At 40.3% G+C, this 17,264-nt stretch overlaps 1 protein-coding gene across 1 annotated transcript in view; it reads left to right on the plus strand.

Annotated features, from left to right (window-relative positions):
- Window positions 1-17,264, plus strand: part of col5a3a (collagen, type V, alpha 3a) — a 146,908-nt gene that overhangs the window by 57,601 nt on the left and 72,043 nt on the right. The window contains exons 8-19 of the mRNA XM_037543870.1: window positions 616-741; window positions 1,983-2,036; window positions 2,120-2,161; window positions 2,265-2,327; window positions 6,908-6,982; window positions 7,339-7,422; window positions 7,644-7,700; window positions 9,963-10,016; window positions 10,159-10,212; window positions 10,553-10,606; window positions 14,159-14,212; window positions 14,427-14,480. Of these exons, the coding sequence (XP_037399767.1) occupies window positions 616-741; window positions 1,983-2,036; window positions 2,120-2,161; window positions 2,265-2,327; window positions 6,908-6,982; window positions 7,339-7,422; window positions 7,644-7,700; window positions 9,963-10,016; window positions 10,159-10,212; window positions 10,553-10,606; window positions 14,159-14,212; window positions 14,427-14,480 (771 nt within the window). The remainder of the gene's footprint in view (window positions 1-615; window positions 742-1,982; window positions 2,037-2,119; window positions 2,162-2,264; window positions 2,328-6,907; window positions 6,983-7,338; window positions 7,423-7,643; window positions 7,701-9,962; window positions 10,017-10,158; window positions 10,213-10,552; window positions 10,607-14,158; window positions 14,213-14,426; window positions 14,481-17,264) is intronic.

Genomic DNA, 17,264 nt, shown 5'->3' on the forward strand with positions numbered 1-17,264 from the left:
TATATATATATATATATGTATATAGATATGTATCTGTTTCCACTTTATTAAGTGACATAATGACATCATTCAAAGGGGAACTATATCTGGTTTTTTTTTCTATTTTTTTTTTTAACAATTTCTGCATAAGAGATGTCAACAAAGTCATTCAGAGTGGTTTGGTGGGAAATGCTCAGTTGAAGAGAAACTTACCAAGTCAGAATTGCTCACAGTGGTGGTGATAGAAACCAGATGCCTGAAGCTCTTCATGCCTCATGTTCATGGTGGAGAGGTACATGTAGCCCATTGGTAAAACAAACTAGTCTTCAAAGAGAACATTACATATAAGAGCTCAGAAGGTGTCTAGATCCACTGGTGGTTTGGAAAAGAAATAAAATGCCTGTATTTGTGTTGTAATTGTGACCCCTAGTTCCTATCACCACCACTGTAAAGAAATCTAATAAAATAAAAAAAATCTCTTTTAGAGCATTAGTCAGTTACAACTATGGAGGACACAAAAGTTCAAATTACCATATCTATTTGGCAAGAATCTCGTGGGGGGACTCTAATAGCACTAGTGCTTGACTTATTATTATTGTCATCAAACTGTGTTAAATGACTTGTGTACATTCTTAGCTCATCGAATATGATGACTTCAAGAATGGTACTGAGAGTTCAGAGCTGGAGTATGAAGAGTATGAGGTTGATGAGGATCGTTATGGACCAGCCAAGAGAGAGAGGGCAAGGACCTGGAACGGGCAGGTTGGAGTTTCATCATAAACTAGCCAACATTTACCAAACTTGTGATCGAAAAACTGCCAGCGTACTACAAGGCAGATGATAAAGAATTCATTTTAATGAATACTCACTGGGGTCTAATGATTTAAAATGTATAATATGATTCAACACATTACAGCGGTGTCTCATTTTGATGTATTTCTCAACAAAAATAAGTAATGGCTCAAAATGTGCCTTACCTTAATTTGTTAATGAGTGCATTTAATAATCCAATAACTGCAGAAAATCAGATTTTGTCAGTAATCCGATCAACGTGTTTACATGCACTTGAGTAATCAGTTTAAGGAAACTCTGGGTCTACATGAGTCAGACAGTAATCGGATTTCTGCCTTGCAACCGGCCAGTAAACTCACAGAATAAGACGTTACGGAAACGTAGTATAACACTCAAACTTCATGTCGTGGCTTGTTTTTAGAACATTGTGCCGCTTTATCTGAAAATATGAACATACATCATCTAAAACGTGAAGAACATTCAAATCATCAAGCATGTATTTGGTTCAATCTTTGCTCCAGAATGCTTTGCTGCCATCTCGCAGCGACGCTGCTTGCTTATTAGTTCTGTTTTCACACATGCACAGACTGAGAAATCCAAAAGAAAGAGTTTACATGCACTGAGAAATCGGATTACTGGGCTAAAATCCAGTTCTCTTTATCTGATTTCTTAATTGAAATATTTGAAACAAAAGCTGTGCTTTATAATGTGCCAATCTATAGCCACAGTATATGCTAGATACAAGCAAACAGCTACGGTCTAACATGCTGGTCACAATACAACAATGCAGTACTCCCTACAATTCACACAGTGGTCCTCATACACCAAGTGTGGTCAATTAGACATGAGCCTCATAGCTTTAGTGCAAACCTAAATATGTACTTCAGACACCAAAAATGTATTGGTTTTCAACTACATTTGGGGTAAAGGGAAAACTGTAGAAAGTAGACTTTTTCACTTAACTATTCCTTAAAGAAATTAATTCATGAAGGAGCTTAACAAGATGGGTACTTCATTTATTTTAACCACAAATTAAAAAAAAAATCTAATAGGCTGGATGATCTTACACACAGAGTCCTTAGTAAAATAATTAACCTCATGGGTAAAAATACAAGATTCTTTGCCTTGAATTAAGATATTTTTATGCTTGTTAATGATGCTGTTTTTTCAGTGTGCTGTTCATAAGCTTTGATATCTGTCTGCTCCCTCAGGAAAATCATGGCTTTGAGAAAGGCGAGAAGGGAGAGCCAGCCGTCATTGAACCAGTAAGAGCTTTAACCATCTATAATTTCTGCTTATTACATTGAACTTTTGGTATTTGATTAAAGCTGCGCTCTGTGTTCACCAGGGCACAGTGTTTGAGGGACCTCCTGGGCCTCCAGGACCAGCGGTTAGTCTTCTTGTCATGCTTTATCCAAATGTTAATCTAAAATCATTTGCCACAGTACGTAGCGAGACAGAGCTAATGTATTTAGTGTGTGTCTCTTCATTAGGGTCTTCCGGGCCTTCTTGGAGTAGCAGGCCCACTAGGTCCCATGGGAGACCCAGGTGATGTGGTAAGTATACTGCCAACAAATTTTTATTTGGTGCTTGGTCAGAATTTTGTCAGGTTACAGGATACAGACAGAATTTTGTTGGGCGACTATCAGGTTAAGGCAGAATTTTATTGGGGGACTATCATGTTAAGACAGAATTTTGTTGTGCGACAATCAGGTTAAGACAGAATTTTGTTGGGCGACTATCAGGTTAAGACAGAATTTTGTTGGGCGACTATCAGGTTAAGACAGAATTTTGTTGAGCGACAATCAGGTTAAGACAGAATTTTGTTGAGCGACTATCAGGTTAAGACAGAATTTTGTTGGGCGACTATCAGGTTAAGACAGAATTTTGTTGAGCGACAATCAGGTTAAGACAGAATTTTGTTGAGCGACAATCAGGTTAAGACAGAATTTTGTTGGGCGACTATCAGGTTAAAACAGAATTTTGTTGGGCGACTATCAGGTTAAGACAGAATTTTGTTGAGCGACTATCAGGTTAAGACAGAATTTTGTTGGGCGACTATCAGGTTAAGACAGAATTTTGTTGGGCGACTATCAGGTTAAGACAGAATTTTGTTGAGCGACTATCAGGTTAAGACAGAATTTTGTTGGGCGACTATCAGGTTAAGACAGAATTTTGTTGGCCGACTATCAGGTTAAGACAGAATTTTGTTGGGCGACTATCAGGTTAAGACAGAATTTTGTTGGGCGACAATCAGGTTAAGACAGAATTTTGTTGAGCGACTATCAGGTTAAGACAGAATTTTGTTGGGCGACTATCAGGTTAAGACAGAATTTTGTTGAGCGACAATCAGGTTAAGACAGAATTTTGTTGAGCGACAATCAGGTTAAGACAGAATTTTGTTGGGCGACTATCAGGTTAAAACAGAATTTTGTTGGGCGACTATCAGGTTAAGACAGAATTTTGTTGAGCGACTATCAGGTTAAGACAGAATTTTGTTGGGCGACTATCAGGTTAAGACAGAATTTTGTTGGGCGACTATCAGGTTAAGACAGAATTTTGTTGAGCGACTATCAGGTTAAGACAGAATTTTGTTGGGCGACTATCAGGTTAAGACAGAATTTTGTTGGCCGACTATCAGGTTAAGACAGAATTTTGTTGGGCGACTATCAGGTTAAGACAGAATTTTATTGGGCGACTATCAGGTTAAGACAGAATTTTGTTGGGCGACAATCAGGTTAAGACAGAATTTTGTTGGGCGACAATCAGGTTAAGACAGAATTTTGTTGGGCGACTATCAGATTAAGACAGAATTTTGTTGAGCGACAATCAGGTTAAGACAGAATTTTGTTGGGCGACTATCAGGTTAAGACAGAATTTTGTTGGGCGACTATCAGGTTGACAGAATTTTGTTGGGCGACTATCAGGTTAAGACAGAATTTTATTGGGCGACTATCAGGTTAAGACAGAATTTTGTTGAGCGACTATCAGGTTAAGACAGAATTTTGTTGGGCGACAATCAGGTTAAGACAGAATTTTGTTGGGCGACAATCAGGTTAAGACAGAATTTTGTTGGGCGACTATCAGGTTAAGACAGAATTTTGTTGGGCGACTATCAGGTTAAGACAGAATTTTGTTGGGCGACTATCAGGTTAAGACAGAATTTTATTGGGCGACTATCAGGTTAAGACAGAATTTTGTTGAGCGACTATCAGGTTAAGACAGAATTTTGTTGAGCGACTATCAGGTTAAGACAGAATTTTGTTGGGCGACTATCAGGTTAAGACAGAATTTTGTTGAGCGACTATCAGGTTAAGGCAGAATTTTGTTGGGCGACTATCAGGTTAAGACAGAATTTTATTGGGCGACTATCAGGTTAAGACAGAATTTTATTGGGCGACTATCAGGTTAAGACAGAATTTTGTTGAGCGACTATCAGGTTAAGACAGAATTTTGTTGGGCGACTATCAGGTTAAGACAGAATTTTATTGGGCGACTATCAGGTTAAGGCAGAATTTTGTTGAGCGACTATCAGGTTAAGACAGAATTTTATTGGGCGACTATCAGGTTAAGACAGAATTTTGTTGAGCGACTATCAGGTTAAGACAGAATTTTGTTGGGCGACTATCAGGTTAAGACAGAATTTTATTGGGCGACTATCAGGTTAAGACAGAATTTTGTTGAGCGACTATCAGGTTAAGACAGAATTTTATTGGGCGACTATCAGGTTAAGACAGAATTTTGTTGGGCGACTATCAGGTTAAGACAGAATTTTGTTGAGCGACTATCAGGTTAAAACAGAATTTTGTTGAGCGACTATCAGGTTGAGGCAGAATTTGTTGGACAATTTGTCAGGGTCGGATCAAAATGTCACGTCAGAATAACGTTCTAATCCACAATTGCAAGGAAGGCTCCGGTTGATGAAGGTCAGATTCAGTAGTGAATTTTATCAGACTACATTCGGGCTCAGACAACATATTGATGGGCTACAGTGGGGTCGGGACAGAATTTTGTAAATTTGTTGGGCTACAGTTGGGTTGTTACTGTACTGTACTGTCATGTTTGTACAGAATTTTGTTGGCTACTGTCGGGTTTGGACAGAATTTTGTTGGCTACAGTCGGGTTTGGACAGAATTTTGTTGGCTACAGTCGGGTTTGGACAGAATTTTGTTGGCTACAGTTGGATTGAGACACATTTTAAGCCAGCTACAGTCGGGGTTCACATCTAAATCTCAGAAATGAATAAAGTCCTGAATTGCAGAGGACATGTCCAGTTGGTGATGCTCAGGTTTATTACAGAGACAATTCCGTTGAGCTTTAGTTGGGTTCAGATTGAAATTTCAAGATCTAATCCAGAAGTGCAGATGGAAGTGACCAGAGCCAACAATGTAAATAGAGGAAGTCTGTACAGATGCTGCTGAGCATGAAGGCTCTGAGGGACCTGCTGACCTGGCACTGGACCTCAGGCATCGGGGAGCCATGACTCATATTACACTCTGACCTGAATTTCTCTGGGCTGAATGTGTGTGTTTGTGTGATTGTCTCTGCTCAGTTACTCATTCTAATCATACCCCCCACCAGACCCAACCAGAAGTTCACACTGCCAGTTGTGTAGTCTTATTTTGAAGAAAGTAAAAATTACATTTTCATTTTACACAATTTGCCATGTTTTTGTCACTGTTTGAGAGTGAAAATGCAGAATACAGATATTTTTTCATGTATATATCTGCTGATTCTGATGCTGATACATAAATATAGAAATATAGAAATATATTTTAGGGCTACAAATGAAGTAAATGAATAAAGACATTTATGAAATCAAAAGGCTTGATGGATAATCAAATATCAGTGTGAAATATCAGTCAAATATAAACATCTGTCTGGTGCTTTTCAAGCAATTATTTACCGATACCAATATGACTCTGATATAAATACGCACCCCTGGCGACAAGTCATGTATGCAGATTTTGCCATGCTGATACAGAATTTTGGTGGGATATTTAGAAAAAAAAACATTTAAATAAAGGAGTCTGGTGTAGTACTGTATAACACCATTATAGTTTTAAGTCGTACCATGTTTGTTCCTCAGTCTGTACAGTTCATGTATGGAAACTAAGCTACAACAGCAGGTTCAGTTTAAATGAATTATTTTGGTGATGTCACAAAAAGCACATATATCTGCCACTTGAGCTTACAGAAGTTTAAACCCCCCTCATTCACACTGAAGCTAAAAAGACTACTTTTTGAATGAATCGCAATACAAGGCAGCCAGTCAGAACAGAGATCGTTCACATATGTCAGCGACAGTTACAAAAAGAGGCTGAAAATTGGCCACGTAAAAATGAATCCTTGGTGTTTTTGCTACACAACACCACACAAACATCATAAGTGGAAAATAAATACGAATAATAATGAATATGGGCCCTTTAATGGTTATGTAATGTTTGTATACTAAACACAGTAAAAGCTCTAGACTGCTAAGGGTTAATGTGCTTTGTTCTTGGCAGAAACCGATCATTTGCTTTAGACACATTGGATCTGCATGCCTTGATTAAAACTGTGCACAGCCTCTAATTTCCATGCAGCAGACCTTTAATTTCTGTTAAATTTCAATCTTTGGAATCAGATCTTCTGTTTCAGCTCAGTAGGCATGCTGAGACTTAAAGAGAATAAGCAAAGCTTAGGGGGGAAGTGTTTCACTTCAAACATCGGGCTTCACAGCCTGAGGCACAACTTATCTTTCGGTCTGCATACGTGTATGTTACTCACAACACTCCTGCTCTTGACAGGTACGCTCAGAATTCCTAGCAAGGAGTTACGTACTCTTAGAGAACGTTGCCTGCCCTTAGGAGCGCTACCTCTAATTGACAGCTTTTATTAGCAGGGCTCTTTAATGTTTTGGCTGGGGCTTATAGGAGCATTAGGCTTTTATATGAGCGTGGATCATGTGGACTCTGGAGACGGGCTAATTGATAGGGAGCTGATGTTGACAGATGAGCCCTCTGGAAATGGAGCGTGGGTTGTTTTTACAGCAGCCGATTTGCGCAGAGTGACATGTTTTAATACATGCACATACAAACGCGTGCTGTATGCGCTCACATATTCATGGATTTTACCCTTTTTTCTCCTCTTTAAGGGACCTGAGGGGCGGCCAGGCCTTGCAGGTGCTGATGGGATACCAGGACCTCCAGGCACGCTGCTGATGTTACCAGTATGTACTAAAACACTTCATATTCGACCACATATGCTGTACTCACCACTGAGACCCCTACGACTGGAGGAGAACATCACCTGCATACAAAAGTGCAGTTGCATGCATTTGTGTCGGTAGCATATTTTGTCCACAGGGTGGAGCTGTGATATCAGCATAAGTCACTTCAGTGTACTAGCTTGTTTTCCTTGAAATACATTAAGGGCTTGTTTGTTGTTTTATGTGTTATTTAGTTGATGATTAATTTGCTGGCCCTGCTGTTGTGAACACTAGCAAAGGAAACTAATAATGCACTAATTTCTTCTCTCTCTCTCTCTCTCTTTCTCTCTCTCTCTCTGTCTCTTTTGCCTTCTCAGTTTCAGTATGGTGGTGATTCTCAGAAGGGCCCTGTGGTGTCGGCTCAAGAAGCCCAGGCTCAAGCCATCTTACAGCAAGCCAAAGTAAGACTAGCACTTCATCAAAGTTAACCTGGCTGCGCTCCTTCCAGCCACCTCTGCATAATCACGCGTAATGTATTCAGCGAATCTAGTCCGCAGTTTAGAGGCTTAATGAATGCAATGCTGTGACTCACTCTTGGCTTGAGCTTGATGAACATGTACAAACACAAGTGGAGCTGCTGTGAACTCTTAAATGTTTGACTGTAGCATGTTTCCTCTCTCAGCTCTCCCTGAAGGGACCCCCAGGACCTTTAGGCCTCACAGGCAGACCGGGACCATTGGTAAGAGCCATTCTGCATAGCATTTGCATCTGTGTTGCTCTTCATGCCCATAAAATTATTTCTAAAAGCCCTAAATATAGACTAGCAATGCATTTGCTTGCAGAATGCTTGAGATATGAGGGGCCTCTGGCAAGCTTTCAACAGGATTCAAGGCTAATTTGTAATTGCGCCTTTATGGCATGGTGAAACATATGTTGATTTTATTTTATTTTTATTTTATTTAACACAAAGCTGGTATAAGATTAACAAAATGTTATAATGAGATCATATTGCTACATTTTTTTGGTAACACTTTACTCTAGGGTTGTGTTAATAAGGCTACATGGTATGTAAGCCCTTTTGACAGCTGACATAATCCCAAGTGTTCCTAAACTTATTTCAAGATTTGCCGTCTGTTGTAAAGGTTGCATTTCCCAGCTTTTATGTCAAGTTGACATAATATCCATGTTTGGGGTGTGATGCTTTCCGGGGTGAAATGACATAGGCTGTCTCATCTTGCACACTATTTACATGTGTAGTAAATCAGTAGATAGTGAATGTGAATTCAGGCACTGGCTGGGTCCCTACTAGCAGAAACATTGGGACAGTGGTGACTCAATTACGTGTGGTACGAATGCAGAGGCAGTATGCAATGATACAGCATCAACAACATCAACTGGGAAGCTCATCCATCATATTGTGCTTATCCATGTTGTGGATTCTAGTCACTTCATGACCGTTTTCATTTTGTCTACATTGAGAAACAGATAACAGTCATATGTACGTGATATCAATGTTTACCGCAATTACACCTTTCTTTATTTAATTAACAGTGCTAGCATAATGCTAACTTTGTTTAGCGTAGCTCTAGGGTTGCCCATTGTTACGTTAGCACCAAGCTAATCAGGCTGATCTACGCAGCTGTAGCTAAATCACAGTCCTCCACATGCCACCAAAACAGCTCTGACTTGCTGACGCATAGACTTTATAAGCCCTCTGAAGGTGCCTTGTGGTATCTGGAACCAAGACGTTAGCAGTTCTTTAAGCCCTGTTGTTCCAGCACATCAGATTGAAGTCGGGAAATTGGAAGCCTGGCAACACCTTGAACTTTTCATCATGCTCCTCAAACCATTCCCGAATAATGTGTACAGTGTGGCAAAGCGCATTATCCTGCTAAAAGAGGTCACTGCCATCAGGGAATAGCTTTGCCATGAAGGGGTGTACCTGGTCTACAACAATGTTCAATTAGGTGGCAAAACTGGTGTCCATATGAATGCTTGGACCCGTGGTTTCCCAGCAGAACATTGCGCAGAGCATCACACTCCCTTCATCAGATTGGCCTCTTTCCACAAATAAAACAGGGCTCGTTGGTCCAGGCCATCTTCCTTCAATGCTTTGAGGTCCAGTTCCGATGCTTACATGCCCATTGTAGGTGCATTTGACGGTGGACAGGGGTTAGCGCGAACCCTCTATCCGGTCTGTGGCTTCGCAGCCTCATACGCAGCCAGGTGTGATGATAAGTTGTGACACACTCCTCCCTTAACCATCATTAAAGATTTATATGGCTTGTACTACAGTAACCTGGTTTCGGACCATAAGAGATAGCCTTTGTTGCTCATCAGTGAGCCTTGGGTGCCCAACACCATATCATCAGTTTGTGGTTTGTGACTCCTCTGCAAAATGTCTGTAGGTACTCACCTAACCTTGTTGTTTCAGACGGGCTCTGACACAGGTGTCTGTCCATAACATTTTGGCCCTTGTTAAAGTAGCTCTGGTCCTCATGCCTGCTCATCTCTCTTACATCCAACATGTTGACTACAAGAGCTGACTGTTTGCTAATATATCCCAGACCTTGACATGCGCCATTGTTATGAGATGATCAACACTGCATCTGCATCTGAGTGTGACCTTAAGGTTCAGCTCATTGGTGTACACTAAGCTACAAAGACAGTTGTTATAACATGCTGTGTCATTTCAGTGAAAAATTCAAGGCTGGCAAAATTAGCCATTGAGAATAGAAGGTTTATGTAGGTTTATGTCTGTTGTCATGATAAGCTTATGTAGGTGTCATATAGCCTTATCAACACTGCCCTACAGGAAAGTGTTACCATTTTATTGTACATTTTTGACATGCTAGCACGAAGAAGTGCCACTGTTTAATACAAAAATATGATGTTCTCAGTCAAATATTTTCTATTTATAAGGCAAACAATGGCTTCAGTTAATTTTTCAAAGCATACTCTGTTCAAATCCAGTGATATGTGAGGTATATGTGGGTTCCAGGGTCTGCCGGGTCCTAGTGGTCTTAAAGGAGACGCAGGTGATTCTGGACCTCAGGTGAGTAATGCTTTTAAAGTGTGACATTGGCTTTTAATGTATTTATCTTCTTTAAATTAAGTAAATCCTTAAAGGAATACTTCAAAAATATGCATGCTGACGTAGTTAACAATGGAGTCCATGTTCCACCTCTGTCTCAAAGGGTCCACGTGGGTTGCCAGGCCCTCCAGGTCTAATTGGGAAACCAGGCAAAAGGGTAGGAGCTTTATTCTGCATTACTACCTTAAAAATGTCTTTTTTTTTGCAAGACATAGTAAAACTGTCAACACAGTGACAAATTCCAGGTTTATTGTTCAGCTATTTATCTTCAGCTTATTCAGTATCTGTAAAAAATTCAGTGCACTTGATATTGATATGTAAGTCATATAGCTATAACAGTTGTAGGTTAGAGCCTATATGTAGGCCCACATGTGGGCTCTTAGGACTTAAGGGGATAGAGATGCACATCCTTAAACTTATTTGTAATGAATATTACATAAATAAAGCACTAGTACATGGAGCAACCTGGTAATGCAAAGCTGTATGTTTCCCCTCAGGGTCGTTCAGGGACAGATGGAGGTCGAGGAGCTCCAGGAGAGACAGGCGCAAAGGTGGCTGTCATACAGTAGCATTTCTCAGTCTGCTGACAGTTTAATAGCTTTGATTTCCCTTGTTTGCTCTCCAGTCGCATGACTGATTTCACTCAGTCTAATTCTGAAAACATTTAAAAAAGGCTACCTACAAAAAAAACATACCAATTGACCGAATTCCTTTTGTTCAAATAAGATAATAATGATGCACACCTTTAACTATTCATTCCTTTTGTTGTGTGTTTAAAGGAATGTTTCAGTGAAAAAACAAAATGACATCATTTTCCACTTACCCCAGATGTAGTCAATCAGCCAAGACATGTTTGCTGTCCAATTTTGCACTCATCAGTTAATGCAGCTGCAAGGCTAACCCAAATCTTTTCCATAAATACACCACCAAAACATCTCTTAAACTGCATCTAGGTCTTCATCAAGGTCACACAAAGCTATCATTGCGGTTTAGGACACAGTGTGACTCGCTGTGAACTATAAAAGTGAAAATTATGTTGTGCCAATTTCTGCTTCCCCCTCCTCCAATACATCCTCTGCATGTTGGGCAGGCCTATGGGCACTACTGAAAATGTGTTTATAAACAAAAACAACAGAAATCACAAAAGTCGTCTAGCATCTATATGTCTGTGTGATGTGCGTGCATGCAAAGGGGAGCTGGATTCTGACGGGTAGTTATAATTTGGCCCAACACCTGTTGTCTAAGAAGTCTGGTCTCGGTTTTGCTACGCTGTGAAGTTTTACACACAGTGTCCTAAACCGCATCGGCAAGTCTGCACCACTTTAATAAAGTCCTGGATGTAGTTTGTTCAGGTTGAGAGGGATTTTAGAGGGGTTTTGGGGGATTTATTTATGGAAAAGATTTGGGTGACTATTGACTTCTAGTGTTTGTTAGCAACGTTAGCCTCATAGCTCCAGCTCTAAACTAAAAAAGCAAAATTTGTACACCACACATATCTTGGCTGAGTGACTGAATCTGCACTCTCAGAAATAAAGGTTCTAAACTTTCACTGGGGCAGGACGCCTCTTGTCACTGGGACGGGACCCTCAAGGACACATCTCGGTACCTTTAGTCAGGGAACATAACTGAACCACAGTTTGCTGAAATGATATTTTTTAAGTTGTATTGACTCCTCACACTCCGTCTCGTCTCAGGCTTTTTAATCGTAGTGTTCTGTTTTAAAACATTAGGATATGAAAAGATACAAATATGTACTTTTCACCTGGAAAAAACCTTATTTAAGGTTCACAGTTGGACCTTAAAACCACTATTGTACCTTTGGGGGAACATTTATATTGTTTGTACGTTTATGCATGAAAAATATACCTGTGCAGTACCTTAGTTTCCAACAGTGTGGGGCAAATGGACAGGTCTGTAAGATTTTTCAACAAACCATTTCTGTTTTAAATGCTTTATTTTCAGTTTTAAATCACTTATGGAAACAATACAATAGCAGACATACAAAGCACAAAGCCAACAACTCCCTACCAAACCCCAAGCACCTATTAATTATGAAATAAAAGAAAAAAATGAGAGAGAAGATAAGAAAGGATGCAAAAATGACCCTCAGAGTTACTTTAGATGGTCCAAAAATGAACCCCAAATCAGGTTAAAACGTCTCCTGGGTACTCCCAGGTCACAGCTATGCAGCCTCTCCATTGTAATAAAACGAAGCATCTCTGATAACCAATGTTTAAAAACATGGTGGAGAAGCTGATTTCCAATTCAAAAGAATAACCTTTTTAGCCGCAACCCTGCCAGCCATTAAGGCTTGATGTTGGAAATATGCGAGAATGGACGTTCAATCTGAACAAGTGGGCTAAAGATTTGTCGGCTGTTTTACGTTTCTTGTTGGCTGGTGACACAGAGCTGTAGATTTTTCTTTAATTTTGAAATAGTAAAGTCGCCTTAAACTGGATCAACCTGTATCTAGAATTTATGGAGCAGCATGATATCCTGGACAGGCTCTCCCCCAAAAACTCCTCTGCTGTAGGGCTGTTTAGCTCATGCTCCCAGGGATGAGATGGTTAGTGCTGCGGGGGTGAAAAGAAAATTGAAAGCAACCATTTCTTTAACATTTATTCCATGAATTGCTGCCTTTAAACAGAGGAGAAAAATAAGAGAAGTTGCTTCAGCTGTACTGACAGGAAATTCATTTCTCTTCTGCTAATCTCAGCAGTGTTTTAAAGCTCACAGTAGACATGAATGTAGTTTGCTCTGCCAAATGAGGAGAGACTATTGAATAACGTGACCTTGAAGATCAGTCCACATTAATAGCTGTTCAGCCTACATGTATTGATTGTCCTTTTTCTGTTTAATCACTGTCACCTTCATGCCTGTGTTAGTCTCTGTGTGGTGAGGCTAAACACGTTATCCTGTGTTCATGTCCTGTGACCACTAATGGTCTGTGGCCTGTGGTTTGGAAAAGCTTTAGTCGAACCAAATGCTTTTTGCTTGTCGAACGAGCCTCTGGCTATCCAGAGCCGTGCTCTGGTGAGGGAGCTGAGAATGGAGAGTATTCAGGCCAGTCCAGCTGCAGCACAGCATCAGTAAATAAAGCGCCATCCCCTGATGGAGCGGTCGAGGGCGTCGGTGGCAGGTCTGTCAGGAGAATCTGAACTCCAAATGCTGCCTTCCACCCACACACCCACAACAGATGGAGGCGATCCACAGAGACCACCAATCAGCCCTCTCTCTCTCGCTCTGTGTGTGCATTCTTTGAGTATTAATGAAAAGCAAGTGACACTGAGAAAGGAGTTAGTTAAAGGACTCATGCCATTTTTTCTTGTTTGCTTCAAAATTGAAGAGCTTGAAGTGTGTTTACATGCGCTTATTAATCTGATACCTGCAGAAAATCAGATTTTGTCAGTAATCCGATCAAGGAAATTTCACCTCCGCATTTAGCCCATCCGTGAAGTGAAACACCACACACACTCTAGTGAGCACACACTCTAGGGGCAGTGAGCACCCTTTCCGGAGCAGTGGGCAGCCCAATCCGCAGTGCCCGGGGAGCAGTTGGGGGTTAGGTGTTTTGCTCAAGTCTGGGGATTGAACCGGCGACTTTCTGGTCACGAGGCTGGTTCCCTAACCTCAAGCCCATGGCTGCCCCCCAACACATTATTATTATTAAAAAGTATGCTAAATACCAGCTAAAATGGCTAATCCATCCATCCATATTCTAAGCCGCTTCTCCGTCAGGGTCGCGGGGGGGTGCTGGAGCCTATCCCAGCAGTCTTCGGGCGGAAGGCAGGATACACCCTGGACAGGTCGCCAGTCCATCGCAGGGCAGCAAAATGGCTAATTGTTTTTTTTTTTAATTGATATAGTTTAGATGTAAGTGAAAAAAGAGGGAAAATAGGTAATGAAATAGAGTGATACAGTTGTTGGGTTTTTTTGGACTGATGTACATAAATATGTAATTGGGATTATGTAGATCATGAGATCGTGTGTGTGTGTGTGTGTGTGTGTGTGTGTGTGTGTATGCATTTGAGTGCGTGTGCTGATGTCCTGAACATACTATATTATAATATATCTTTGCTCATGCATCTCAATCTTTCATGCAGGGTGACAGAGGCTTTGATGGACTACCAGGGCTTCCAGGGAACAAAGGACACAGAGTGAGTGGAGAACACAGAGGCTGCTTAATCAAATCCCACAACCCCAGCTCAGCCAAGCACATCTGTTTAGCGGCAAGATGCCTGCACAGCCCTGTGCACACAGCCCGCTTCCCTGCTATCTTTGATCTTATTCGCCATATATACTGAGAGTGATTTTTCTCATTTGATGATCTGTTTGTGTGGGATTCATTTATTTCATTCACTCTGTGTTTAGGGGGATAGAGGAAAACCAGGCCCGCTGGGACCCGTTGGAGAGCCTGGTGAGAAGGTGACAGAAATTTTATATTCTCACTTATTCTGCCTTTTAATCATTACATTTCATGTGATTTTTCAGGGAGGTTTTTTTTTTTAGATTAATTATGATATGAAATGATCTAGCATGTCAGGGCAGCATGGAACATCTTTTATATAGTGAAAAGACATGGTAGCACACTGGAAGCTCCAGTTCCACATGCTGATCCATCTTACTATGATTAACAGTGGCCAAACAACTTTGGCCTGCTAGTTAACAAAGTTCTGGAGCGTTTGGCACCAGAAAACTACATTTGTGGATCCTGAGGAGCTTAAAATTGACTGTAATAAAATGTGACATTAAGAGTCTTTCCCAAGGACTGAGACAGCCCTGGGTGCTTGCCTGGGACCCAAGTCTGCTGTTGTTACAGTATATAGGTTCATAATCAGTTGGAGGTGATGCACATTACAGCTACAGCATATCATTCTTAATGATTATATTATAATGACTGAAGACTCAAATACACTTTTTCTAAACATTTCCCCAGAATGGACTCCAAAGACTGTATATTGAACGATGTCATTATCACACATCCCACAAACCAGTGCTGCTACAGATACAGGGGGTTTGTCGTTCATTTGTATTTAGTCTTCAGAGTCATTTAGCTTAGCAAAATAATCTGCTGCTATATTGTTTTTCTATTTGTGCTTCTATCATTTAAAATAGTCCCAGTTATGAGTGACATTTATCTGTTATCATATTTTTCCCGATAGTGAAATGAATGGATATTTAAAATGATTTTAATGCATCCAACAAATGACGTAGGCCTGTGTTTTCATCCCCATTCCAGCCCCAAACTAACTGAAAACTAAAACCATTGGCCATCAGTTCAACACTGAAGGGTCCCGTTTTTTTGTCTTTGGTATTTGAACATTGTTCTCCTCTGTCTTCACTAAGTTCACTAAGGTGACCTAAGCTAATTACATGGCTTAAGGTTTTCAGGCACTATGCCAACGCAGCTGGGCTGTTTTAAATGAAAACATAGAAAAGACCAAAATGGAATGTTCACAATCCGGTAGGGTCCTGAAATCTGAGAGGTTAAATTGCATTCAGAGTTGTTGTAAAATGCTCAATATAAGCACAGTTCTGTGAATCATTCGTCACCACATCACAAAAAGTCCTTGTGCTGTTGATGGAGTAAACTTTGACTCTAATGCTGCTCGCATGGACCGCTGAGTGTAGTGAGCTGGTCAGTGGGCCAAGAGGCCAAAATGACAGCAAACATGCTAGCTAAACAATTCCATTATTAATGTCACAGGCTTGAATTAATGTAGTTACGGCATGAGTTACTGTAAAACAGCAATCTTAAAAGCTAAAGAATATCAAATGTGCGTGTTTTAGTCAGATCTGCCATAAGTAGCGTCAAAATCTCAAAAGGCTATGGAGGTTTTAAAATTCGAGCTTCTACAGCCAAATAGTGCACTAGTCGAGTATGGATGTGGCTGAATTTCGGGATGCAGGAGCCAGTATTTAAATTCATTTGTAGTGCACTATGTAGCGAACAGGGAGCCATTTGAGATTCACCCCCAGCTTGGGAAAAGGGGTGTTAGCTTGGTGCTAAACAAGACTAGGTGGTAAATTAGTGACCAAAACGTACATTTAAAATGAAGGCTTTTGCATTACATAGTGCTGTTTGTATGTTAATTATTATAAGGGAAAAATAATTCGCTTCACAGAGTTAATCGCAGTAATGCAGTGTTATAAGAATTTGTAAAAACAGCAGCTTCTTGTGGTTTATTGCTCAATTATATGATTATGGAAAATATTCTTGTGTATTTTTCTAAATTGTCCTGTAGTAAGAGTATGGCTGTATTTGTATGTATACAGTCATAAAGAACTTCATTTTGTATTAACAAAGTAGGTCCATCTTTATTAATAGGAAATATAGGGTTCCTTATGAACCTTCTGAGATACACCGTGGCTCAGTTAAATGTAAGCCCAATAATAAATGTGCCTGCGCTACTTTGAAAAAGTGCTGCAATTTGTAGACTTACTTTTCTCAAATAAGCGGCACAATCTTTTGGACTAATTTAGCAATCGTTTGACAAAAGTGTGCCGCACGCGCTGTTTAGAGACCAGGAACGAGCAGCGATGGGTTTGAAGTACAGGCGTCTTGGACATTCTTTACGGCTTAGAAAGTTGTGCTTGGACTTGCAATTATTCGTTTTGCACAACTTGTTAGTGAACTATTGTGTTGCTGTTTATTTGTTTCAGTTTTGCTAATTTGCTAATGTTCCTATTCAATTCATTACCACACACACACACTCCCCTTCCTCCCCACACACACCCCCATTCTTTCTCCTAATCCTCAAAGACATTTCAGGCACATTTTCCTTGCTTTACATTTACATTTACAGCATTTAGCAGACACTGTTATCCAGAGCAACTTACAGTAAGTGCTTTGTCTATCAAGAGAAAGTATCTTTGCTGTTTACCAATAGGTTAGAGAGAAAGACAGTCCTGAGCTCAGATACTGCTAGAGACAAAAAGTCACTGTTGATACCGAGAGAAAAGGAGCAGAGTTGAATAGAGAACCATGCAATACAATACAAAACACTGCAATACACTACACTACAATAACCTACAATACACGGTGCAATACAATAAAATACAATATATAAGTGCAGTGCAATATATTGCAATCAATACTGCTCATTTAAGTGCTGTGTAAAGCTTTACGCCCTGTAGTTATGAAGCAAATGCTATTCGAATTAATGTTAGCATCCAGAGAACTTGTCTTAACTCATACTTTTATGATAG

Source organism: Pygocentrus nattereri, chromosome 1 (genome assembly GCF_015220715.1).
Source record: "Pygocentrus nattereri isolate fPygNat1 chromosome 1, fPygNat1.pri, whole genome shotgun sequence".
Taxonomy (NCBI): domain Eukaryota; kingdom Metazoa; phylum Chordata; class Actinopteri; order Characiformes; family Serrasalmidae; genus Pygocentrus; species Pygocentrus nattereri.